Raw genomic sequence first — 26,259 nt, 5'->3', positions numbered from 1 at the left:
GTGGCAGAAAATTCCAGAGTATGGGGGAGGCACAGGGGAAATCTTGTATGCGATGGTGGGAAGAGGAGATGAGAGTTGAGTAGAAAAGGAGATCTTGTGAGGATTGAAGGTTACGTGCAGGTAAGTACCGGGAGACGAGGTCACAGATGTGTGGAGGAGACAGGTTGTGGATGGCTTTGTAGGTCATGGTTAGGGTTTTGAACTGGAGTCGTTGGGCAATGGTTAGCCAGTGAAGGGATTGGCAGAGAAGAGAGGTCGGGAAGTAGTGGGGAGCAGCATAATTTAGAACAGATTGTAGGGTTGCGACACTGTTAGTAGGGAGGCCACAGAGATCCAAGTGGTTTTCAAAAATTCCCTACCTGTTTGATTGGCACCATGTCTTAACACAAGACGCTGATTGGAAGCAGATACTTGTCACTTGGTGTGATCTGATTTTGGATTCTTCTTGTATTTATGTGGATACATCCAATTCAATAAAATCATTGCTCATAAATCAATTTTTGCAAAAATAAGAGCGTGTAAGAATGAAAAATTATGTTGTAGTAAAGAATACAAATATGGAATTAGGATATCTTCATCTTTTGCCTTTTAACTGCTTTATTGTGTGCACTTATAATACTAAACAACCAACGGCGACACAGAAGATACGAGTGTGAATAGATGGTCATTAGATTTATTCACTGTAAAAAGGAAATTTTCCCTCTAATTCATGGTGCACAAAACTATTTATAATAAAGACAGAGAAAATATATTTTTATACACCCGTATAATGCATTAGACACTAATTAAGGAAGGACCTAGCTCTGCTCTTATTTTATTTTCAATGTTTCTGACCATGCCATTTTTTTTTAAAATCCACCACATGGTACCAGAGATTTGGGCACGTGCATTTAGTATTACATTTTCTAGATTTTAAAAAATATGTGGTCCTTACTGGTTTATAATACAGAGTAGCCTAAAAAATGTCCACTCTCCGCCCCGAGAATCCGGTGATCCAACCCCCCTTATAGACCATAAAAATTAGCATTAAATACAAGGTCCTTATCTCTGGTGCATTTTAAAAGAACATAATCAGCAAGCTATAGGGAACCGTGGGGATAAAATAATTGCAACATCTGGTCATTTTTGACCTTGTGACAGATTCTCTTTAAGGATATTAATAGGATTTAACTTTATATATAACACTTGACATTTAGACTCAACTTGTGCCATCTCACTACTCTCTATGAGCTGCAATGAATATTATGGCCTTATAATCAATAAGGTCACTCTCAGAATTTCTCATCTTAACTTCACAGCGGTCAATAACAAAACCTTCTCCAACCAGAGCTTTCCTGGCAAACTCCTCATCATAATTTAACGCATGGAACTTGTCTTTCCCGATCGTGTAATATGTTTGTCCTAAACACCCAATAAATATGAAATGTCCTCCTGGTTTCATCAACTTTGGGAACTTCCTGAGATATCTTATGAAATCATCTGGATCTTTGCTAATAACATCTAGAAGCCAAGCACTGATGATACAATCTGCAAGTGGTAGTTCAATCGGATGCATGATATTTTCTTTCTCAATGTCATATTTCACAACATGTTGAAGGGCTGATCGCACTTTTCCTTCTTTGTCCTGTAACTGATCACTGAAATAAATGGAGAAAAAATGAATTGTTTTGAATAAGATGGCATTAGAGTTCATTGGTTAGCATTGGATCTGTAATCCTGAGCACACAGGTGTAATAACATGCTAGACTACTAGGAGTCGCTAGACACCCTAGTGGAGGAGATCACAAAGGAAGTCAAGCAAGCCAGGGGTCAGGAGCCGGGAGATCACATCAGTAACAGACGGAGGGAGAGAAGCCGAAGTCAGTGTGTGAGCGAGAGTAAATACTGAGAACTCACGTAAAGTACCAGGAAGAGAGCAGAACCAAAGTCAGGGAACAAGCCGAGGTCAGAAGCCAAGCGGACAAGTCAGGTACATGGAAGTGAGTGGAGCTGGGAGTCAGGAACAAGCCAAAGGTCAGGGAGGCAGGGAGTCAAGATGGAGTAGGGGAGGGGACAGGATGGGCACGAGGATCTAGGAAGCGGGACATATTCAGGACAGTCACTTATGGGAACTAGAGACGTGCACTCAGATAAAGCCAGACATACCCTAGAACGAGGCTACAAAAAACAGACCCCACCCACAACACACAGGACTTAAGGGGTCTTTACACGCAGCGATATCACTAGCGATATTGCTGGTGAAAGCACCCGCCCCCGTTATTTGTGCGTCACGGGCAAATCGCTGCCCGTGGCGCACAATATCGTTAGGAGCCATCACACGGACTTACCTGCCTAGCGACGTCGCTGTTGCCGGCAAACCGCCTTCTTTCTAAGTGGGCGGTTCGTGCGGCCTCACAGCGGCATCACTAAGCGGCCGCCCAATAGAAGTGGAGGGGCGGAAATGAGCTGCCGTAACATCCCCCCCCCCTCCTTCCTTCCTCATTGCCGGCAGCTGCAGGTAAGCTGTAGTTCATCAATCCCGAGGTGTCACACGTAGCGATGTGTGCTGCCTTGGGAACGATGAACAACCTGTGTCCTCAACAATCAACGATTTTATGAAAGTGAATGACATGTCAACGATCAACGATAATGGGAGTATTTTTGATCGTTAATGGACGTTCTTTGGTGTCACACGCAAGAACGTCGCTAATGATGCTGGATATGCGTCACGGAATCCGTGACCCCGGTGATATATCGTTAGATACGTCGTTGCGTGTAACGGGGCCTTTAGACTGGGAACAATGAATTCACTAGAGGAAAATATGAGGCAGGTACAGGCTCTACAGGAGAGCAGAGCACCACTCATCAGAACAATGACAGAATCATTGGCTTCAAGTACTGAGGACACATCTGAATTAAACCAAAACTGATGCGCTTAGTTTTAAGGTAATAAGCTAACGAGTAGGTCTCCATTCATCCAATCGAAATAAAAATAATTTTTACTGTTGTTTATTACGGTATTACAGGCTGGAAAACCTTTTTTTTTTTTTAAATTGGAAAGTGCAGCACAGAGGGCCACAGCAAATGTTTTTATATTGTGTTACACTCTTTTTTTGCACTTTCTTTAATGGCGATAATTTCCCACTCTATGGGCAATCAGTTGAATATGTTGGAGAAACACATTAGAGCTCCAATTTATATCTCTGACCCTATCTCAGAGCCTTAATTTGACCTTCGAGCAGTATACATTATTATACAGATATAAAGACTGAACATTTTGATCTGAGTGGAAAAATATAAATGTTGACATCGATATCTAAAATTTAATTTTCAATAGACTATCATTGAAAAATAAGGCAGACAGAAGATACACGATATTCCACTGACACTGCCGTCAGATTATTTGTATTGTATAAATAATAACAATGGGATTCTTATAATTTTTGGAAAAAATACTTCACCTGCATTCTCCCTTATCTACATGAAGGTTTGTAGCAAAATTCCAATTAAACGCTCCTGTACGTGAGTCCACCCATCTCATCACCTCCATGATGCATCGGTCATTGATCTTCAGGATTAGGACGTGGTTGAAAAACTCACAGGCTGCAAACAAATGATGAATCATGGAACCCTGACTGAGGTCAATCAAGACGTCTCCTTTAATATGACCTGCAGAAAAAAAAATCTGAATATTAAAACATGTATGCATATACATGAAAGAGTCACAATCAAGTAAATGTAGGAAGTACCGGAGTGTTTTTCTTTTTAGCAACATCAATTATTAAAAATAGAAATTAACATTAATCTTTCTTATAACTTCAGTAAAAGGACGATCATCAATGTCACCGCGGTGTATAGAGTCATAGACGAAATGGAAAATTCCAGCCAACTGAAGCAGAGGCGCTGCATTAAGGATAGAACATCTGCACCTATGGTGACATATTATGGTCCTCCACCCTTCTACAGTGTGCAACTTGTCGTCACATCCTTCCTTAAAATGATAACTTGGCATGGGAGGCATTATTACTGTATAGGGAACATTAAAACTGAATTGGGGCTATGATAGAGGAAATTATGGGGAGCAAAAGCTGTACTTAGTGGCAGGACAGTAGTCTCTTCTGGTCAGTAGCACATAAGGTGTGCATGCGCAGCAGGAGGACCAACCATCCTGCATCCCAGCTAAAAATTGCTATTTTATCATCTAAATAGTGCAAAATCTGTGGTCCAGCTAAAAATTGCTATTTTATCATCGAAATAGTGCAAAATCTGCGATTCAACTAAAAATGTGAAACAACTGATTAAAAGAGGGAAAGGGTCATCAAACATAAGTGGGTAATCCAAAGGTAGTGGTGGTCTTCTAGGTGTACGTGGGGTAGCAGCTAATGTTCCTGAAAGCTCTACTGAAAAAACAGCAGCTCATTCTATCCAAAGACAACTGACAACTTCTGTTACTGGATGGACTACTCCACTCCCTTTCCTTGGCAGCTGCATAGCAGTACAACTTGTAGCTGAGAGCCAGAAAGAGCATGTGCTACAGGAGATGGCAAGCGCTGCATCAAGTGGCCTCTTCTACCCTTTCTCCAACTCTACATCACACATAGTATAGTCCTCAGAGATGTCACGCCAATTACCCTTATTTACCCCCACATCACAACTCTCCATCCCGCAAATTGACTGTGGGGTGAATCAAAGATGGGCGAATCTGCAGAGCTATTCACACATTCTATTCAGTGGACACAGGTTCAAGAAGAGGGAAGCATCAGCACTGATGCCCAAAATCTGTCAGTTGGATCTGAGGCCGGATGAAGTAGGGTGCAAGCAGAATCCAGACCATCGTCACCGGATGTTAACTCCTGGAGGTTGAGGAGATAACGATGGAGATAACAATGAGACTCAGATACATGAGGCATACATGTACAGTAATGTACAGTCAAGGTAGAAAGAGGAGGAGAATGACTCAGGGCATGGATTGGGACAACAAAGGGGATGACAATGAGGTTGTAGATTCCACTTCGTGTGAGCCCAGAGTAACTCAGCAGAGGAGGTGGAAGAGGTGGAAGATGAGGAGGTTACGTTGCCACTTTTTGCCAAACATGGAGTCATGCAACCATGACAAATACTGCATCCTCAGGTCTGCAGTTCACATGGGTCGGAAGGGTTGCTTTTTTTGAGATCTCAACTAATGTTATCTGCCAACTAGAGTTGAGCGCGGTTCGTGGTTCGAGGTTCTCCAGTTCGCGGCTCGAGTGATTTTGGGGGCTGTTCTAGATAGAACTAGAACTCGAGCTTTTTGCTAAAGCTCGATATTTCTAGATACGTTCGAGAACGGTTCTAGCAGCAAAGAGACCAGCTAATTACTAGCTGGCTTTCCGCTTTAATAGTGTAAGTCACTCTGTGACTCACACTATTAAGACATTTCAGTGTATAGTGTGCGGGAACAGCGCATTCAGATCACTGCTGTATGGATAATCGCCATTTTTTTTTTTTTTTCCTTGTCTTCCTTCCCTAAGCGCGCGCGTGTAGTGGAGCGGGCCAGCATGTCAGCCAATCCCAGACACACACACAGCTAAGTGGACTTTTAGCCAGAGAAGCAACGGCATGTGTGATAGGATGTCCATGTCACATGTCCCTGCATTATAAAACCGGACATTTTCCTCCAGCACGCCATTATCTGCCTTCTGCGTCCTTGGTGTCAGTCATCACTGGCGCAGCTCCTATCGCCGATACTGCTGTGTTCGCTCCATACACAGCGCTGGACAGCTTAGGGATAGCACTTTCTATCAGTCCTTTTAAGGGCTCATACCGGCAGGGTCAGAGCCATAGGTGACAGGTCCGTGAAAACAGAGTTTAACAGCTACAAAAGATGACAGCGTCTGCGTAGCTAAGGTCAGGGATTTCCTCGCTGCATTTCCCCATTAGGAGGGATAGAAAGGCAGGCTTCCTTTCCTCTACCCAGAGACCCACAACTCTGCCACTGTACCCTCCTGCCCTTTGCACACTCAAACTCATTGTTACTAAGCCATTATACTAGCAAACACTGAGTGAACTTAGTGGCATCCTAAACGTGGCTGGTGGACGTCTGTATCGTCCCACAAGTGCAAAGATATTTGCAGCACCTCTGCCTGCATTGCACACTCAAACTCATTGTTACTAAGCCATTATACTAGCAAACACTGAGTGAACTTAGTGGCATCCTAAACGTGGCTGTTGGACTTCTGTATCGTCCCACAAGTGCAAAGATATTTGCAGCACCTCTGCCTTCATTGCACACTCAAACTCATTAATACTAAGCCATTATACTAGCAAACACTGAGTGAACCTAGTGGCATCCTAAACGTGGCTGTTGGACTTCTGTATCGTCCCACAAGTGCAAAGATATTTGCAGCACCTCTGCCTGCATTGCACACTCAAACTCATTGTTACTAAGCCATTATACTAGCAAACACTGAGTGAACTTAGTGGCATCCTAAACGTGGCTGTTGGACTTCTGTATCATCCCACTAGTGCAAAGATATTTGCAGCACGTCTGCCTGCATTGCACACTCAAACTCATTGTTACTAAGCCATTATACTAGCAAACACTGAGTGAACTTAGTGGCATCCTAAACGTGGCTGTTGGACTTCTGTATCGTCCCACTAGTGCAAAGATATTTGCAGCACCTCTGCCTGCATTGCACACTCAAACTCATTGTTACTAAGCCATTATACTAGCAAACACTGAGTAAACTTAGTGGCATCCTAAACGTGACTGTTGGACTTCTGTATCGTCCCACAAGTGCAAAGATATTTGCAGCACCTCTGCCTGCATTGCACACTCAAACTCATTGTTACTAAGACATTATACTAGCAAACACTGAGTGAACTTAGTGGCATCCTAAACGTGGCTGTTGGACTTCTGTATCGTCCCACTAGTGCAAGGATATTTGCAGCACCTCTGCCTGCATTGCACACTCAAACTCATTGTTACTAAGCCATTATACTAGCAAACACTGAGTGAACTTAGTGGCATCCTAAACGTGGCTGTTGGACTTCTGTATCGTCCCACAAGTGCAAAGATATTTGCAGCACCTCTGCCTGCATTGCACACTCAAACTCATTGTTACTAAGCCATTATACTAGCAAACACTGAGTGAACTTAGTGGCATCCTAAACGTGGCTGTTGGACTTCTGTATCTTCCCACAAGTGCAAAGATATTTGCAGCACCTCTGACTGCATTGCACACTCAAACTCATTGTTACTAAGCCATTATACTAGCAAACACTGAGTGAACTTAGTGGCATCCTAAACGTGGCTGTTGGACTTCTGTATCATCCCACAAGTGCAAAGATATTTGCAGCACCTCTGCCTGCATTGCACACTCAAACTCATTGTTACTAAGCCATTATACTAGCAAACACTGAGTGAACTTAGTGGCATCCTAAACGTGGCTGTTGGACTTCTGTATCGTCGAAAGATATTTGCAGCACCTCTGCATTGCACACTCAAACTCATTGTTACTAAGCCATTATACTAGCAAACACTGCTGCCAGTTTAAGGGCCGTAGTTGCATTGTCAGTGATAATTATTGTTGTTTATTCTGCTGTTAATAAAGATAGACCACCGCTGTATTCTACACCACCTCTCAATTTTTACTACCACATTTTAAGTGCACAATCTTGTCGCAATCAAAATGAGTGGCAAAATGACAGACGCTGGTGGAAAGGGTAAGAGGCGTGTTGGAAAAGGAAAAAAAGGGTTTGTCCGTGGGGAAGGTGGCAAAGCTCCATTAACATCTGCTGAAAATAGACCATCTTCCAGCAAAAGTAAGATGTCTACTACTTACTGTGGACAATCCGATGTGCTCCCTTTTTGACGGACACGGACAACTGGAACAAAGGTAGTTGATGGCCAAAAAAGGAAAATGCTTAAATGGATCTCAAGTGGTCCAACAAGTGCCCTCTTCACCACCTCAACTACCGCATCCAAAAAACACCAGTCCTCTGAGTTGTCATCCCAATCAAACTTGCTTTCTCCCAGCTCTGAAGTCTCCATCCGCCCTGCACAGTATGGTGGAACTGAGATGGCTGAGTCTGCAGAGCTTTTCAGTCACACTATAGCCTGGGAATCAGAGGTCTGCTTCCAAGCTACAGTGAGTACAGACCAGGAAATGGTCTGCAGTGATGCCCAGAACCTTTGTGACTCTGATCTAGGCCGTGAGGACCAAGTTTCTGAGCATAATGTTGACCCTTTTTAACCAACTGTAACACCTGTTGTTATAGACAATGAGGAACATACTGATGACGATGAGACGCAGATACCAGATTGGGATGACAACTTAAATATTCGGTCAGGGCAAGAAGAGGCTCGGTCTGAGGGTGAAGGGAGTACAAACACAACAATTGATGAGGAAGTTCTAGATCCCACCTACTGTCAACCCACAGTCAGGCACTCGAGGAGGTCAACAGAGGTGGTGGAGGAGGATGCAACTGATGACGAAGTTACCTTTCGCCTTCCTGGACAGAGTCGGAGTACTGGTAGCACGTCTACAACTGCATCCTCAGCCACCACTCTGCCTCTGAGCACTAGTCGGGGTGGATCAACAGGTCGCATGCCCTCTAAGCCTTGCCTAGCCTGGTCCTTTTTTGACATAGCAAAAGATCGCCCAAATTATGTGATCTGTAAAAATTGTCATGATTCTGTTAGTAGAGGTCAAAACCTCAGCAGTTTGACAACTTCTTCCATGAATCGTCACATGAATAAATATCATATGTCCCGGTGGGAAGCTCACCATGCTGCAATGCGGCCCAGCGGAGCGAACCATCCACCGCCTGCCCCTTCTAGTGCATCTGCGCGCTCTTCATCTTCTAGGACTGTGGGGACAGCTGTCACACCTGGTTTTCCACGCACAACTTCCACCACTGTAACCGCAACAGGCAGTTTGCTTGGTAGGTCGTCAGTTGGTTTGGAAGGGGAAACAAGTGCGTGTGTACATTTCTCTCAGACATTGATAGCACCAACGTTGGATGAAGGCAACATCATGTCTACGCCTGCACTTTCCTCACAAAGCTGCATTTTTCCAGGGACACCCTACTCAACACCGTCTACACACAGCAGCCAGATCTCTGTCCCTCAGATGTGGACAAATAAAAGGCCATTTCCTGCGACCCATGACAAAGCTAAGAGGTTGACTTTATCCCTCTGTAAGCTCTTGGCTACCGAAATGCTGCCTTTCCGCCTGGTGGACACACAGGATTTTAGAGACCTTATGTCTGTCGCTGTGCCCCAGTACCAGATGCCCAGTCGCCACTACTTCTCTAAGAAAGGTGTGCCCGCGCTACACCAGCATGTCGCACACAACATCACCACTTCCTTGAGAAACTCTGTGTGTCAACGGGTGCATTTCACCACTGATACTTGGACCAGTAAGCATGGACAGGGACGTTACATGTCGCTGACTGGGCACTGGGTAACTATGGTGATAGATGGTGAAGGGTCTGCTGCACAAGTCTTGCCGTCCCCACGACTTGTGTGTCAATCCTCTGTCTGTCCAAGTTCCGCCACTGCTTCTGCCTCCTCCACCTCATCTGGGTCCTCCACCTCCGCCCCAAGCCTGCCTGGTCAGGCCACCAGCGTTCTCACTGCGCAGAAGGAATCACGCACCCCTCATTACTATGCTGGCAGCAGAGCGCAACGGCATCAGGCGGTCTTTAGCTTGACATGTCTTGGGAATAAGAGTCACACAGCTGAGGAGTTGTGGTCAGCTCTGCGGTCCGAGTTTAATAAATGGTTGTCTCCACTCAACCTGCAGCCTGGTAAGGCCGTGTGCGACAATGCTGCAAACCTGGGTGCGGCCCTTCGCCTGGGCAAGGTGACACACGTGCCTTGTATGGCTCACGTGTTGAACCTTGTTTTCCAGCAATTTTTAACACACTATCCCGGCCTAGATGGCCTTCTGACCAGGGCACGAAAACTGTCTGCTCACTTCCGCCGTTCAACCGCCGCAGCTGAACGACTTGCATCGCTCCAGAAGTCTTTCGGCCTGCCGGTTCATCGCCTGAAATGCGATGTGGCGACACGCTGGAATTCGACTCTCCACATGTTACAGCGACTGTGGCAGCACCGCCGAGCCCTGGTGCAATACGTCATGACGTATAGCCTGGGCCAACGAGATGCAGAGGTGGGGCAGATCACTCTGATGGAGTGGTCTCAGATCAAGGACCTATGCACCATTCTGCACAGTTTCGACATGGCGACGAATATGTTTAGCGCTGACAATGCCATTATCAGCATGACAATTTCAGTCATTTACATGCTAGAGCACACGCTAAACACTATTCGGAGTCAGGGGGTGGGACAACAGGAAGGGGAGGAACTACAGGAGGATTCATATGCGCAAGGGAACCCAACATCACCAAGGTCCAGACGTTCATCATCACCAACGCGGCAGGCATGGGACCATGGGGGACAGGGATCAACAAGGGCACATGGTAGCAGGCGAAATGTTGAGGAAGGTGCAGGAGAACATGAAGAAATGGATGACGAACTGTCCATGGACATGGAAGACTCAGCGGATGAGGGAGACCTTGGTCAAATTTCAGTTGAAAGAGGTTGGGGGGAGATGTCAGAGGAAGAAAGAACGGCTAGCACCTCTATGCCACAAACACAGCGTGGACTTGGTCTGCATGGCTGCGCAAGACACATGAGCGCCTTCTTGCTGCACTACCTCCAACATGACCCTCGTATTGTCAAAATTAGAAGTGATGATGACTTCTGGCTTGCCACACTATTAGATCCCTGGTACAAGTTCAAATTTTGTGACATAATTCCAGCCATAGAAAGGGACGCATGTATGCAGGAGTATCAGCAGAAGCTGTTACTCGATCTTAGCTCGGCTTTAACACCAAACAACCGTGCAGGTGCAGGAAGTGAATCTCCCAGTTGTAACTTGACAAACATGGGACGGTCTCGTCATCTTCAACAGTCTACCCGTACCAGTAGCACCGTATTTGGTGCTGGTAACAGCAATTTTATGGAATCTTTTCATAATTTTTTAATACCGTCCTTTGCAAGACCACCAGAGACAACAAGTCTGACACATAGTCAACGTCTGGAGAGGATGATACAGGAGTATCTCCAAATGAACACACATGACTCTGCACCGTACACATGGCTCTGCACACGCATGGCTCTGCACCGTACACGCACACACATGGCTCTGCACACGCACACATATGGCTCTGCAACCCCCCCATCCCCATCGGGAACACATGTGGAGTACATACTCACCCGTCCTCGGTCCCCGCCGTTCCTGCACGTTCGTCCGCTGTCTGTGCTCTCTTCAGCACAGTAGTGACGTCACCGCTGTGCTGCAGAGCGCACAGACAGCGGGAGGGACAGTGACTTCTCATCAGCACTTTCAAATGTACCGGCATCGGTGATCTGTGATGCCGGTACATTTGAATGTGCGATCCTGGGCAGGGGGCCCGGTGCTGGAGCTGACACTACGGCAGCTGCCGCCAGGCCCTGCCCCCAGGTCACGGACCCCCACAACAGTGCAGGGGGAGGTTACTGGAGGTGCGGGGGAATGTGTGGGAGGGTGCAGGGAAGGGGGCGGTGACTCCTCGCACTGTAGACACCCAGCAGGGAGGCGACATGCTGTTCCACATTTGCATGTCAACATGGCCCTGCCCATGTAGACGTGCAAAGACTGGAAGCAGCAAAATCGCGGCAGGAGCGGTCACATGACCGCTCTGAGCCGGGGGAGAGGGGCTGACAGCAGGGCAGGTAAGTGGTCTCTATCTACTTACCTGCCCCAATGTAGCCCAATAGGGAAATAAAAAAAAAAAAGTCAAAGAAGCCGGACAACCCCTTTAATTGTTTTTCTTTGTTCAACCTGGTGAGTAGGTAAATTTATTCCCGATTCCTGAGGTAATATACATAACCCGGAACTCTGAGATCGGCGCATTGATTCCGGCTAAAAGCTGAGTGTGTTAATTCCACTTTTGTGGTGCTTTGAGGGGTTCTTAAGTCAATTATTTTTTATTCTGAATCACACTCTAATTCTCAACCCAGTAAAAAACCCTTGTTTATTTCTGCCTCTGTCTCGGTTTGTGACCCACTGGATTCTCTTTGGACCTAATGAGACAAGGTGACTTTTGTTATTTGTTTTCTCATTTTGTCTCTCACAGTTGTTGTCACCCATGATGTGATTTACAGGCCTCTCATCTTTATGTGGGAGAACTTGCTCAACTGGTGGCTGACTGCACAAAAAAAAGTTATATGTGATTGATTAAGCCCCATCCTGAAGTTCCCAGGATCTCTATGACATCACTTCCTGTCTTGCGTAGTTATGGGCTCACTAGGGTGGTCACTAGTGGAAATGTTGAACTTAATGCCTTGTAAATTCTGCCTGATAATTGTCTACAATTTTAGGAATTAAGGTGGTAGTCTAACTCTAATTACTGTCACACTGCACTAGGAAGATACTGAAGTTACCAGCAATGTACCTTCAGAGGGGAGTTAGCGTACGACGATCAGGAGCGCCGATCATCCACTAACTAAACCTATAGAATACATAGTCACATAGCAATGAGAGGTTTATTTAACTCTTTACACTGTTCTTAGGACTCAGAGCCCTTGTGTGATCACACACTGTCACAAACTATGTATTGTCACAATGCCTACGAATATGGAAATCACCAATCCAGCTCCCCTTTCTAATTCCATTAGTTCAGATCTAATTGGATTGACATGTCATAAGTGTGCTTTAGTTGAAAATCCCTAACACAGTTAAATTACAGGGGTCTTTATAATAAGGAATATATGCCAGGATGGTGCTTGTTAAAATTTGATACTAATCTATTAGCAGACTGCTTCTTTGCATATTCAGTACTTGTCTTGGGGTTGTGAGTCTTATTTTTCAGACTGGATGAATCAACCGTTCAGATTAACTGTGACTCCTATTGGAGACTTAGCACTTATGACTTATGACTATCATGAGAGTTTTAATAAGATACTAACTGAAGTTATTGAAAAGAAGGATTGTTATGTGGGAAATTGTTGTTTTTTCTCTATGGGTATTCCTATGTCCACTCTGATTCATGTGTCTGAAAGTCTTGTCATGTGTAGAGATGAGCGAACCGGTCCCGGTTCGGCTCGAGGTCGGTTCGCCGAACGGAGGTCCCGTTCGAGTTCGGCTCGTCGAACGTTCGACGAACCGAACTCGAACTGCATAGGAAACAATGGCAGGCAATCACAAACACATAAAAACACCTAGAAAACACCCTCAAAGGTGTCCAAAAGGTGACAAACAACTCACAACACAACACAAACACATGGGAAAGTGACAAGGACATATACTCATGCGAAAACAAAACAGCTGGACAAGGAAAAAGAGGAGGACACACAGATATAGGCATGGCATGCCCTTCTAAAATCATGTAAAACACCGCAAGGTGACTCCAAGCGGAGTCTCCCTTTTTTTCCAAAAATTGGGCCCCACACAGACACCTTATCAGTGGCAGCACTTGTGCCCTAGTTGCAAACAGGATGTTTTGATTTGCATCAAGCACATTCAAAAATACGCTATTCTTAACTGTCCCCAGGATGACACCGGGGTAGGTAGCAAAGTCTTTCCTGATCCCAGCTCTGTTCATCTTGGCTTCTTTAAAAAACAATGTAAGCAAGGGTTACTCCAAGCGGAGTCTCCCTTTTTTCCAAAAATTGTGCCCCACACACCCCCACCCATTCAGTGGCAGCAGTTGTGCCCTAGTTGTACACTTCACAGCTAGATTTGCATCAAGCACATTCAAAAATACGCCATAATTAACCGTCCCCAGGATGACACCGGGGTAGGTAGCAAAGTCTTTCATGATCCCAGCTCTGTTCATCTTGGCTCTTTTTAAAAAACACAGCAAGCAAGGGTTACTCCAAGCGGAGTCTCCCTTTTTTCCACTAAGTTCACTGAGTGTTTGCTAGTATAATGGCTTAGTTCTAATGAGTTGGAGTGTGCAATGCAGGCAGAGGTGCTCTGCAAATGTCTTTGCACTAGTGGGACTATAGCAAAGTCCAATAGCCACGTTTAGGATGCCACTAGGTACACTGAGTGTTTGCTAGTATAATGGCTTAGTTATAATGAGTTGGAGTGTGCAGAGGACAGGAGGGTACAGTGGCAGGGTTGTGGGGCTCTGGGTAGAGGAAAGGAAGCCTGCCTTTCTATTCCCTCGTAATGGGGAAATGCAGCGACGAAATCCCTGACCTTTCCTACACAGACGCTGTCGCTGTTTTCAGGACCTGTCACCTATGGCTCTGAGTCTCTGACCCTGCCGGTACGAGCCCTTAAAAGGACTGATGGAAAGTGCTATCCCTATGCTGTCCAGCGCTGTGTATACAGCAGTATCGGCGATAGGACTCAGAACGGAGCTGCGCCAGTGATGTCTGACACCAAGGACGCAGAAGAGATAATGGCGTCCGGACGGGCAGATACTCGTTTTTATAATGCAGGGACATGTGACATGGACATCCTATCACACATGCCGTTGCTTCTCTGGCTAAAAGTCCACTTAGCTGTGTGTGTGTCTGGGATTGGCTGACATGCTGGCCCGCCCCACAAGACGCGCGCGCTTAGGGAAGGAAGACAAGGAAAAAAAAAAAATGGCGATCGCCATTATACAAACAGCAGTGATCTGAAGGCGCTGTTCCCGCACACTATACACTGAAATGTCATAATAGTGTGAGTCACAGAGTGACTTACACTATTACAGCGGAAAGCCAGCTAGGAATTAGCTGTTTTTTTGCTGCTAGAACCGTTCTCGAACGTTTCTAGAACTATCGAGCTTTTGCAAAAAGCTCGAAATCTAGTTCGATCTAGAACAGGCCCCAAAATCACTCGAGCCTAGAACTGGAGAACCTTGAACCGCGAACCGCGCTCAACTCTAGTCATGTGATTCATCCAGGGATTTGAATGACGTGTTTCATGGCCCGCCTTCGATAAGCGGCACTTGCATCACTCGCCACTGCATCTCAAGAATTACCTTTCTGGTCTCATTGTTAGAAAACAGATATAATGGGTCTCCTGATGGTCTGACACCACATCCCCTGACAAAGGTTAGCACCGAAACGTGCGTTGGGGCCTGATGCCATTTAAGTGGGTCAAGATGGATACAAGTAATTGATACTTTTTCTTACCACATGAAAGACATTAAAATAATTTTAATACTTATTTTAATATACTCGTGTTCCGTGGCATCGAGTGCTGTTCTGCTCCTCTTCTCAGTCACTGCATCCAGTATCTGCTGGTCAAATTATGGGCTGCGTTACCTAAAAATGGCTTTTCAATTCAAGTCTATAGAGCATCAAAGGCTCCATAAACTTACATTGTAAAAGAGACTTCCTCCTCACACATTGAGTGAGTCTGATACTCTAAAGAGTGGTCATGTCACTAAGAATAGAGGCAAGATGTCGATAGATACCAGTGACGGTAGTGGTAGTAGATTAATATTCACATACTACACTATATACACATGTACACAAATTTAGGAAAACAACTAAGAAAACTAAGAACACTTCATGGTATGGCTTTAATGTCAGGATTTAAGTTTTACATATAATTCTTGACATGTTGACTCATCTTGTGTCATCTCCGACCTATTTCTCTCTGTGAGCTGCAATGAATATCATGCCCTTATAGTCAATGTGGTCATTCCAATCCATTCTCATTTGAACCTCACAGCGATCAATGCTAAAACCTTCTCCAGCCAGAGCTTTCCTGGCAAAATCCTCATCATAACTAAAAGCACGGAACTTGTGTTTCCCGATCGAGTAATATGTCATATCTAAACCCCCAATTAATATAATGTGTCCTCCAGGCTTCAGCAAAGATGAGAACTTCCTGAGATATCTCATGTAATCATCTTGGTCTTTGCTGATAGCATCAAGGAGCACAAAAGAGAGGACACAATCTGCTGGTGGTAAGACGATCGGATCCATAATATCTTCTTTCTCGAGGTCACATTTCAGAACATGTTGAAGGGCCGATCTCACTTTTCCTTCTTTGTCCTGTAACAGATCTCTGAAATAATGAGAAAATCATGAAAATGATTGCCCTACAGTCAATATTGAATCACATGACATTAGAGCTTAGTGGTTAGCGCTGGATCATCGGCTTCCAGTATCGGGGGAAACTATTGAATCCACCTATTGTGTTTTCACACAATGTTTGAATTAAAAAAATGTTTCATTATCTTCAAATACAGTAAGCCATAGGATTTCATTCTCATAACTGAGCCCATATATTGTGTGTTTTTGTTCTCTGATAAGATATTTCATACTGCTAAAATGTATTTACTAAAAAGATAAGTGCAGCAAATAGCGATGTCCTATACAGAACTGCTGCAATTAAAGAAAAAATATATGGTATAATGAATGGCAATCATTTTATTCTATGCCGAATCAGAAGAACATGTTGGGTATGTACATCAAAGCTGTGGTTTGGAAAATCCCAGTTTATACATCCAACCCGAATGTTTTATGCACTGACCCTTCCTGCGCCCTTCCAACAAGACCCATTATTCTACAGCTTCCAAGTATTTGAATTTTGATCTGATTGGATAAATGTAGACTTTACTACTGACACCTAAAATATCATTTGGATTAGGCTATGATTGTAACATTGGGAACACAGAAGATACACAATATTACACTAAGGCGGGCTTTGCACACTACGACATCGCAGGTGCGATGTTGGTGGGGTCAAATCGAAAGTGACGCACATCCGGCGTCGCAGTCGATATCGTAGTGTGCAAATCCTTTTTGATACGATTAACGAGCGCAAAAGTGTCATTATCGTATCATCGGTGTAGGGTCTGACATTTCCATAATGCCGGTGCAGCGACAGGTACGATGTAGTTCCTCGTTCCTGCGGCAGCACACATCGCTGTGTGTGAAGCCGCAGGAGCGAGGAACATCTCCTACCTGCGTCCCGGCTGCAATGCAAAGGAAGGAGATGGGCGGGATGTTTACATCCTGCTCATCTCCGCCCCTCTGCTGCTATTGGCCGCCTGCCGTGTGACGTCGCTGTTACGCCGCATGACCCGCCCCCTTAGGAAGGAAGCGGGTCACCGGCCAGAGTGACATCACAGGGCAGGTGAGTGCATGTGAAGCTGGTGTAGCGATAATGTTCGCTACGCCAGCAATCACAAGATATCGCTGCTGCGACGGGGACGGGGACTATCGCGCTCGACATCGCAGCATCGGCTTGCGATGCCGCAGCGTGCAAAGTACCCCTTAGTCATATATTTTCTTCTGTAAAAACAATGACTGTGGATTTCTTCTAATATTTGGCCAAATTCTTCACCTGTTTTCGCCTACGTCTACATGAAGTATAGTGGCGTGACGCCAATCAAACGCTCCAGTACGTTCGTCCACCCATCTCTTCATCTCCATGATGCATCTGTCTCTCATCTTCAGCACTACGATGTGCTTGAAAAATTCACAAGCTGCAAATAAGTGATGAACTATGGAACCAAGACTGAGGTCAATCAAGACATCTCCTTTGATATAACCTGTAAAAAAAAATCATCCATTGAAATATACTTACATAAAGGGAAAAAGTCACAAAACTAGTCACCAATATTTAAATACCCTACTTTCAATGTAAAAATAGGTGGATTAATACAAATATACTGATATATAGTGCCGTATCTCTGTTAACCAGTACAAGGTGCCTATAAGGAAGAACACCATGTAGAGATGTTGACAGAGAAAAATCTCCCATCATTGGCAATTCAGCTAAGGCTGCTGCCTACCATGCTAGAGGATGTGAGTTGAAGAATCAAACTTCAAGAAAAAGAGGAAAATTTATTTATATATAATGTTTAGAACACAGACACAGGCCTCTTCCTCAAGAAGGAACTGTCATGAAGATTGGAGAAACAATCTAAAGCACAATAGCATCTTAATTGGTGATAAAGAATAATAGGTTGTGAGAAGAAGGTTTTCACCTGATGAGGTTGTGTGAAACCCAACTATAGTAGTTTAAAATGTCAGCTTCTGCAAGCCCACAATGGAAATCCAATGAAGATTAGTAATGGAGAAGAGTGGGGTAACTGCGCTGCTGCTGATATCCAATGGAAGAATCCAAGAGACGAGAACATTTCAACATGGTTACTAGCTACATATTTCAAAGTCATTTGAGTTCTTCATCAAGAATCAGGACAACAACATGTGATTTTGTCCTGATGAAGAAGTTCGGATGACTTTGAACCACGTAGATAAAAATTGATTCCCTTTGATTCATCCATTGGTAATCATCAGCAGCGCAGTTATCTCATCTTCTCCATTAAGCCTGCTTTACACGTTGCAATTTCGCATACGATATCGTATGCGATTTGCAACGCCCCCATCGTATGTGTGGCACGTTCAATTTGTTGAACGTGCCACACAAAACGATTAACCCCGTCACACGTACTTACCCATCCATACGACCTTGATGTGGACGGCGAATGTCCACTTCCTGGGGTGGGAGGGACGTTCGGCGTCACATCGACGTCACGCGGCAGCTGGCCAATAGAAGCAGAGGGGCAGAGCTGAGCACGACGTAAACATCCCGCCCACCTCCTTCCTTCCGCATTGTGGGCCGGGAGCCGCAGGACGCTGGTAAGATCTGTTCATCGTTCCCGGGGTGTCACACACTGCGATGTGTGCTGCCCCGGGTATGATGAACAATCTGACGTGCAATTCTAGAGACAGGTACGATGTGTATGCGATGAACGTTTTACCGTTCAATCGCAATCGCACGTACCTCTCACACACTGAAATGTACCTTACGATGCCGGATGTGCGTCACTTACGACGTGACCCCGCCGACACATTGTAAGATACATTGCAGCGTGTAAAGCGGGCTTTACTGATCTTCAAGAAGGAACTGAGCAATCATAGCAACGTCTGTCCGCATGAAAAATCAGTAGCAAAATGAAAATGTCTAAATGTGAATTTACCTTACAGCAGATTTAAAATGAATTGTATCATTAACTAATATGTTTATGTATATTTTTAGCATCCTCCATATATTTTTCAGAATTCTAAAAATTATAGAGGAAATCAAACACATTACTAATTCTAGAGATCTTATACTATTCATCATATGAAATATACACAGTTTTGTTCTATTTTCTTTGCTTGATGTGAGTCGGGCACTGTGATTCCCCCTCTGATCTCCCAAAACGCTAAAAATCAAATTTACCAAATTTACATCTATTTAGAACCATCTAAAGAAAACAATTAGGATACATACCCTCTGTAAAGGTTTTTATAAGATTTTCAATGGGAAATATCACGGAATCCTCTTCAGAGATCATATCAGGGCTATCTGACATGTAATTTTCCAAATGTTGCCTGGAATCAAAGCCATCCACATGGTAGCACTTATAGGTGCTGGGATCCATCGTCTAGTCTTGTATCACAGGCAGTGACTGATTCTAATCCGGTGCTTGAGGTTTTTATATAATCATCAGGAATCAATTTACAAAATATATTAGTAAAGATCATATTTACTTGTATCACAAGTTCTTATCTTCATTTGTGGAGTCATGCGATCCTGTATTTGCACAGTGAGTAAAATATAGCAAAAGCAAGAAAAAAAATTCTAACGTATCAAGGACCAGACTTTAGGGAGTACATACAATTTTTTAGTTTGCTTTTTGACAATGATATCTAATATTACTTTGCGCATGAATGCACATTTCCTGTGAGTAAGCCTGGCGAAACATGGGACAAGGTACCTCCACACAAAAGGATCTGTATGGAAATTCTGAGTAAAATTTTGTATTTCTGATTGCTCTCAATTGTTTTGCTGACTACTTTCAGTGCCAGTTGACTTGGGTATACTGTTTAGTATCTGATAGAGGGGGCTCACTGCTTACTCACAGTGCCTACAGTAAAATATGGTGGTGACAGAGCATGAATCAAGCCACATACATGGTTATCCTGGAAAAACAGTTGCTTTATTCTGCTCAGGCAATGTTCCCCAACTATGAGGACTGTTTTTACAGCGGGACAATGCACCATGCTACACAGCTAGGTTAATCAAAGTGCGAAGGACCACCACATCAAAACCCTGTCATGGCCAGCCCAATCTCCAGACCTGAACTCTATTGAAAACCTCTGGAATATAATTAAGAGGAAGATGGATGATCACAAGCCATCAAACACAGAAGAACTGCTTTCATTTTTGCACCAGGAGTGGCATAAGGTCACCCAAAAGCAGTGTGAAGACTAATGGAAAGTATGCATATACGTGTGAAAGCTGTGATTAAAAATCATGGTTATTCCACAAATGATTGCTTTCTGAATCTTCCTGAGGTAAAACATTATTAGTGTTGTTGTTTAGAAATAATTATGAACTTGTTTTCTTTGCATTATTTGTGCATTGTTCTGTTATTTTGACCATTTCTCATTTTCAGAAAATAAATACAAAGTTTATTGCTTGGAAATTCGAAGATGTTGTCAATAGTTTGTAGAATAAAAGAACAATTTGCATTTTACTCAAAAAAATAAAAATAAAAATCTGAAAAACTGAAAATTTGGAATGGTCTCTTAATTTTTGCCAGAACTATATGTATACGCACACATAGCACATGCACATACTGTATGTATATACACACACACATATATAGCACACACACACATATATATATATATATATATATATATATATATATATATATATATATATATATATATATAAAAATATACTAACTGTACTACCTGGCTTTGCCCGGGTTAATAACTGCTGTTAACAAAATAGAATGTATTATCAAAAATGTATTCTGCACACAAAAAACACAAAACAAATAGATGTAAATGTAATTATAAGGTCTGTCTCCCCCTCTGTAGATATCTCTCTGTCTCTCTCTCTATTAGAGATGAGCGAACCGGTCCCGGTTCGGCTCGAGGCCGGTTCGCCGAACGGGGGTCCCGTTCGAGTTCGGTTCGTCGAACGTTCGACGAACCGAACTCGAACGTATAGGCTATAATGGGAGGCAATCACAAACACATAAAAATGCATTATAAATGTACACAAACAGTTAATAAACATTGCCATAACACTTACCGGTCCTCGCGATCCCTTCTGCACTCTGTCTCCTGCCGCTATTCCATCCGATGATCGCTGAATCCTCCCGGTGACCTGCACTGCCAGCAGAGATGCAGGACCTATCGTGACGTCAAAATAGCCATGTGACCAGTCACGTGGCTATTATCTCATTGGCTACAGACTGGTCACATGACTATGACACGTCATGTAGGACCTGCGAGTGCATCTCTCCGGTACACGGTGCACATATGTGTATCGCCGTGTACCGGCGACATGCTCTAGCACACGGTCGACTCCCCGTTCCGTTAGGGACCGGCTGACACAGCCGGTCATTAACGGAGATCACCGTTGCCATAGCAACGCAGTTAGCGGTGACGTCACCGCTAACCGCGGCTCCGAGAGCACCGTTGCTATGGTAACGCGTCTGTCAGCGTTACTACTGTTACCGCTAGCAGCCAGCACTGATCACTCACGGAATGAAGGCTGCACGCTGCTTCCCGATTGTAGTGATGATTGTAGTGAGGATGAGGTTCCCCAGCCCCAAGTGATGAGCTGGTGAATCTCATCCTCACTACAATCGTCACTACTACTACACTAGAAAGAAAGAAGACAGAAGAGCAGGATCGTGGAGGGCTGACAGGGGGTAATAAAGATGGAGTCTCTAATGTGTCTGTGTATTTATTTCTATTAAAGTATTTTTTCTCTGTGTGGTGTCTTTTTTTTAACCCTTTATTGGAGATTCTTAATGGCTGGGTCAAACGTGCCTGACATTAAGAATCTCTGGCTTAATACTGGCTGGTAAAACAAAGCCAGTATTAACTCATGATTACCCAACAAGCCACCCGGCTCCAGGGCTGTTGGAAGAGTTGGATACAGAGCCAGATGATGGCGCTTCTATGAGAGCGCCATTTTCTGGGACGGCTGCGGACTGAAATCCGCAGTAGAGGCGCCCACAAACCTCGGGCTAACCTGTGCTGCGGATTCCAATCCCCAGCTGCCTAGTTGTACCCGGCTGGACACAAAAATGGGGCGAAGCCCACGTCATTTGTTTTTTAATTATTTCATGAAATAAGTGAAATAATTAAAAAAAAACGGGCTTCCCTATATTTTTGGTTCCCAGCCGGGTACAAATAGGCAACTGGGGGTTGGAGGCAGCCCGTGGCTGCCAGCTGTACCTGGCTAGCATACAAAAATATGGCGAAGCCCACGTCATTTTTTTGGTGGGCAAAAAAATTCTGCATACAGTCCTGGATGGAGTATGCTGAGCCTTGTAGTTCTGCAGCTGCTGTCTGCTCTTCTCCATACAGACAGACAGCAGCTGCAGAACTACAAGGCTCAGCATACTCCATCCAGGACTGTTACATCTCGTGGCTCTCCTGAGGCAAGGACTGAGGCAGTCTCCCATTCCTTGCCTGCCACGAGCACTCCTACTCAGCAGCGCCGAAGGTCTGCGAGACTGCGCAGTGTGCAGGAGATACCTTCTCAGAGAGGCAGCAGAAGGGTGACACCTAGTGGTTCTCCTGTTACAAGGAGTGAAGCGGTCTCCCATTCCTGGCCTGCCGCAGACTCTCCTGCTCAGCGGCCCCGAAGGTCTGCGAGGCTGCGCAATGTGCAGAGGTTTACTGCTCAGGGAAGCAGTGAGATTCCCGTTATCTCTGCACATTGTGAGACCGAGGATCCCGCCTCTATTTCCCAGAGGCAGGAGGGTGAGCATGTGCAATGCGTGGTGGGTCCTGATTCGCTCACTGACGTCACACGGCTTGATGACAAGGCTGGTGACGTGGTGAATCCTGACTGGCCAGGCTGGGACGTCGTGGACCCTGATTGGGTCAAGTCCGTCATCTCCGCCTCGCGCCCGCCCTTGGGTGGAGCTGCACCTCCTTAAAAGCTCCCCCTGCCATCATGGCGGCGCGCGACCGTCCTTCTATGTTTGGATGTCTGGCAGCGTGCTGCCACGCCACTGCTCAGGCATTACTGTCTCTTGTGGGCTTGGCCCTTGCTGCTCCGGCAGTACCTCGTTTGCAGGCCATGTTCCTGCCTTGCTGCTCCGGCAGTACCCCCGTCAACAGGCCGTGTTCCTGTCCCAGGTGAGCTCCTCAAGTCTCCATTGGACTCACCTGGTTATTGAAAGCACACGTGCGTGGGCACCTCTGTGCTACCCTCGTGCCATATTCTCGTGACTTCCACTGGCACACGTGCGTGGGCACCTCTGTGCTTCCCCGTGCAACAGGTACACCGAGCCGTGAGATCTGTGCCATACAACCCTCACGGGTTAGGGCAGATCGGTGTACATAGATCGTCTGTGACATTCCAGACGATCGCTAGCAGCAACCCGCTCACTCTTCACCCACCATAGCGGCGGTCCCTTACACCGCACAGTGGACCTTGACCGGCGGAAGCAGTCCATTTCCCATCTTGGCACGCTTCCCCGGGTCCCCCTCGTAACATTACGGTCGCGCCAAAGGTCTGGCTATGGCTGAAGAGCAGCAGCAGTTGCTGCGTTATGTGCAGCAGTTGGAGTCACGATTGGCAGCAGTGGAGCAGTCTTCCTCCGATAAGACTACTCTGATGACAGTCGCCACCCAGGCGGCTATCCAGGCTGTGCTATTGGGCGGAAGGTCTCCTCGCCTTGCGCTTCCAGAGCGCTTTAGCGGCAACAGCTCTGAGTGCCGTGGTTTTATAAACCAGGTTACCACCTACTTAGAGCTGTCCACGACTCTTTACGCTACCGAGAAGGCGAAGGTAGCCTTCGTCCAGTCCCTGCTCACAGGGAGAGCGCTGAAGTGGTCCACGCCGTTGTGGGAGCGCGGAGATCGTGTGGTGAATAACTTAGCAGCTTATCTTGGGGCCATGAGAATGGTGTTCCTCGGGCCTCAAGTCACCCACGATTCCGCGCTGCGCCTCCTACGACTTCGGCAAGGGTCTGCTTCAGTCGGGGACTTTGCTGTACACTTTAGGACACTGGCCGCAGAGCTGGACTGGCCGGATAAGGTCCTTGTCCCTGTGTTTTGGGAGGGCCTGGCAGGGTTTGTCAAAGACGCACTGGCCACACGTGAGGTGCCTGCCACTTTAGAGTCCTTGATTCAGGTTGCCTCTCGCATAGACATCCGCCAGGCGGAGCGAAGGCTCGAGGTCTCTTCAGCACCCACGTCTTCTCGGCCTAAAAAGCGTCTGACTCCCGTCTTCCATCAGACAGGTCCCCCAGCCAGTCCTGTAGGCGACTCCGTGGAGTCAATGGAGGTGTCCAAGGTGGTCTCCTCTGCCCCAGGTTCTCGGTCTTGTGTCATCTGCTTTTCCTGTGGGCAGAGGGGACACATAGCTACCCGATGTCCCAAACCGTCGGGAAAAGACAGCGTCTAGTTTCTATCAGAGGGGGGACTCTAGACGCTACTTCTCCCTCTAGGTTGACTATCAGCGCCCAGTTGCAGTTCGGCACTACTCTCTTCTCTGCCCTGGCTTGCTTGGACTCAGGCGCTGAAGGCAATTTCATCTCGACCTCCCTGGCAACCCGATACTCAGTTCCCCTGGTTCTGTTGCCCAAGCCACTCAGGGTCCGGGTAGTCGACGGGTCCATACTACTCGATCCTATCACCCAGATCACCATCCCTCTCAGGATGGATGTACCACCGGGACACCATGAGCAGGTGTCCTTCCTGGTGCTTCCAGGGGGGACGGATGAGATCCTACTGGGCCTTCCCTGGTTGAGACAGCATGCTCCTATACTCAACTGGGCAACAGGGGAGATCTCATCCTGGGCAGGATCCTGTAGAGAGCACCTCGTGACTACCGAACCACCCGCTACCATTAGGTCGGTTGGGTCCTCAGGGAATACTGAGGGGCCGGGTTTACCGACACCTTATGAGGCCTACAGGGATGTCTTTTCCAAAAGGGCCGCAGATACTCTTTCTCCCCACCGGCCATATGATTGCCGAATAGACCTGAAGCCAGGCTCCGAGCCCCCCAGGGGCAGAGTGTATCCACTCTCTGCTCCAGAGACGGAGGCTATGTCCAAATATATTCAGGACAGCCTGGCGAAGGGGTTCATTCGCAAGTCTATTTCACCGGCTGGTGCAGGGTTCTTTTTTGTGCAGAAGAAGGAAGGGGATCTGCGCCCCTGTATCGATTACAGGGGATTAAATGCAATCACAATCAAGAACAAATACCCTTTGCCCCTCATTACTGAGCTATTTGATCGATTCCGCGTGGCAAAGGTCTTCACAAAGCTGGATCTACGCGGGGCGTATAATCTAGTGCGAGTCCGAAAGGGCGATGAGTGGAAGACCGCCTTTAACACCAGGGACGGTCACTACGAGTATCTAGTAATGCCCTTCGGACTCTGCAATGCCCCCGCCGTATTTCAAGACTTTGTGAATGATGTTTTCCGGGATTTGTATCTTTCCGTGGTTGCATACCTGGATGACATTCTTATCTTCTCCCCCGATCTTACCACCCATCGGAGGGATGTCATCCGAGTACTTAAGAGGCTCTGCACCCATTCGTTATATGCTAAGCTGGAAAAGTGCGTTTTTGAACAGGAATCCTTGCCGTTCCTGGGGTACATAGTGTCCAGTCAGGGGTTAGCAATGGATCCGGGGAAGTTGGAGACAGTGATGAACTGGCCTGAGCCCCGCTCGCTGAAGGCGATCCAGCGATTCTTGGGGTTTATCAATTATTATCGCCAGTTCATTCCCAACTTCTCGACGGTGGCAGCACCCATCATTGCCCTTACCCGCAAGGGCGCTAATCCCAAAGCATGGACACGGGAAACGGTAGAGGCATTTCACACTCTCAAAACTCACTTCTCCAGAGCTCCCATCCTTCATCGTCCAGACATCTCCAAACCCTTCCTACTGGAGGTAGACGCCTCTTCGGTCGGTGCAGGTGCAGTCCTGTACCAGAAAAACGAACGAGGAAGGAAACATCCGTGTTTCTTTTTCTCCAAGACCTTTTCTCCGGCCGAGAGGAACTACTCTATAGGGGATAGGGAGTTACTGGCGATGAAACTAGCATTCCAGGAATGGCGGCATCTCCTGGAGGGTGCGAAGCATCCATTTGAGGTTTTTTCTGACCACAAAAACCTCACATACCTCCAGACAGCACAACGCCTGAACCCAAGGCAGGCCCGTTGGTCTTTATTCTTCTCCCGGTTCCGCTTTATTATCCGCCACCTGGCCGGTGAGAAGAACGTACGGGCCGATGCCTTGTCACG

The 26,259-nt window shown here is 46.1% G+C and overlaps 2 protein-coding genes across 2 annotated transcripts; both read right to left on the bottom strand.

Annotated features, from left to right (window-relative positions):
• Positions 1-1,216: 1,216 nt before the first annotated feature.
• On the bottom strand, positions 1,217-3,646 carry LOC142256404 (nicotinamide N-methyltransferase-like). Its single transcript, XM_075328069.1, has 2 exons — positions 3,441-3,646; positions 1,217-1,637 (listed from the first exon to the last, which is right to left on the bottom strand). Exons 1-2 carry the CDS (start codon positions 3,602-3,604, stop codon positions 1,217-1,219), a joined length of 585 nt encoding a protein of 194 aa, XP_075184184.1. The 5' UTR covers positions 3,605-3,646.
• Positions 3,647-15,526: 11,880 nt separating this feature from the next.
• Positions 15,527-19,416, bottom strand: LOC142257198 (nicotinamide N-methyltransferase-like). The gene is made up of 3 exons (XM_075329328.1): positions 19,251-19,416; positions 17,313-17,520; positions 15,527-16,028 (listed from the first exon to the last, which is right to left on the bottom strand). Exons 1-3 carry the CDS (start codon positions 19,399-19,401, stop codon positions 15,605-15,607), a joined length of 783 nt encoding a protein of 260 aa, XP_075185443.1. The 5' UTR covers positions 19,402-19,416; the 3' UTR covers positions 15,527-15,604.
• Between the last annotated feature and the right edge of the window lie 6,843 nt (positions 19,417-26,259).

This window comes from Anomaloglossus baeobatrachus, chromosome 11 (assembly GCF_048569485.1).
Source record: "Anomaloglossus baeobatrachus isolate aAnoBae1 chromosome 11, aAnoBae1.hap1, whole genome shotgun sequence".
NCBI classification, from domain to species: Eukaryota; Metazoa; Chordata; class Amphibia; order Anura; family Aromobatidae; genus Anomaloglossus; species Anomaloglossus baeobatrachus.
Note: the sequence above shows the minus strand (reverse complement) of the source record. Positions and strands in the feature narration are given on the sequence as shown.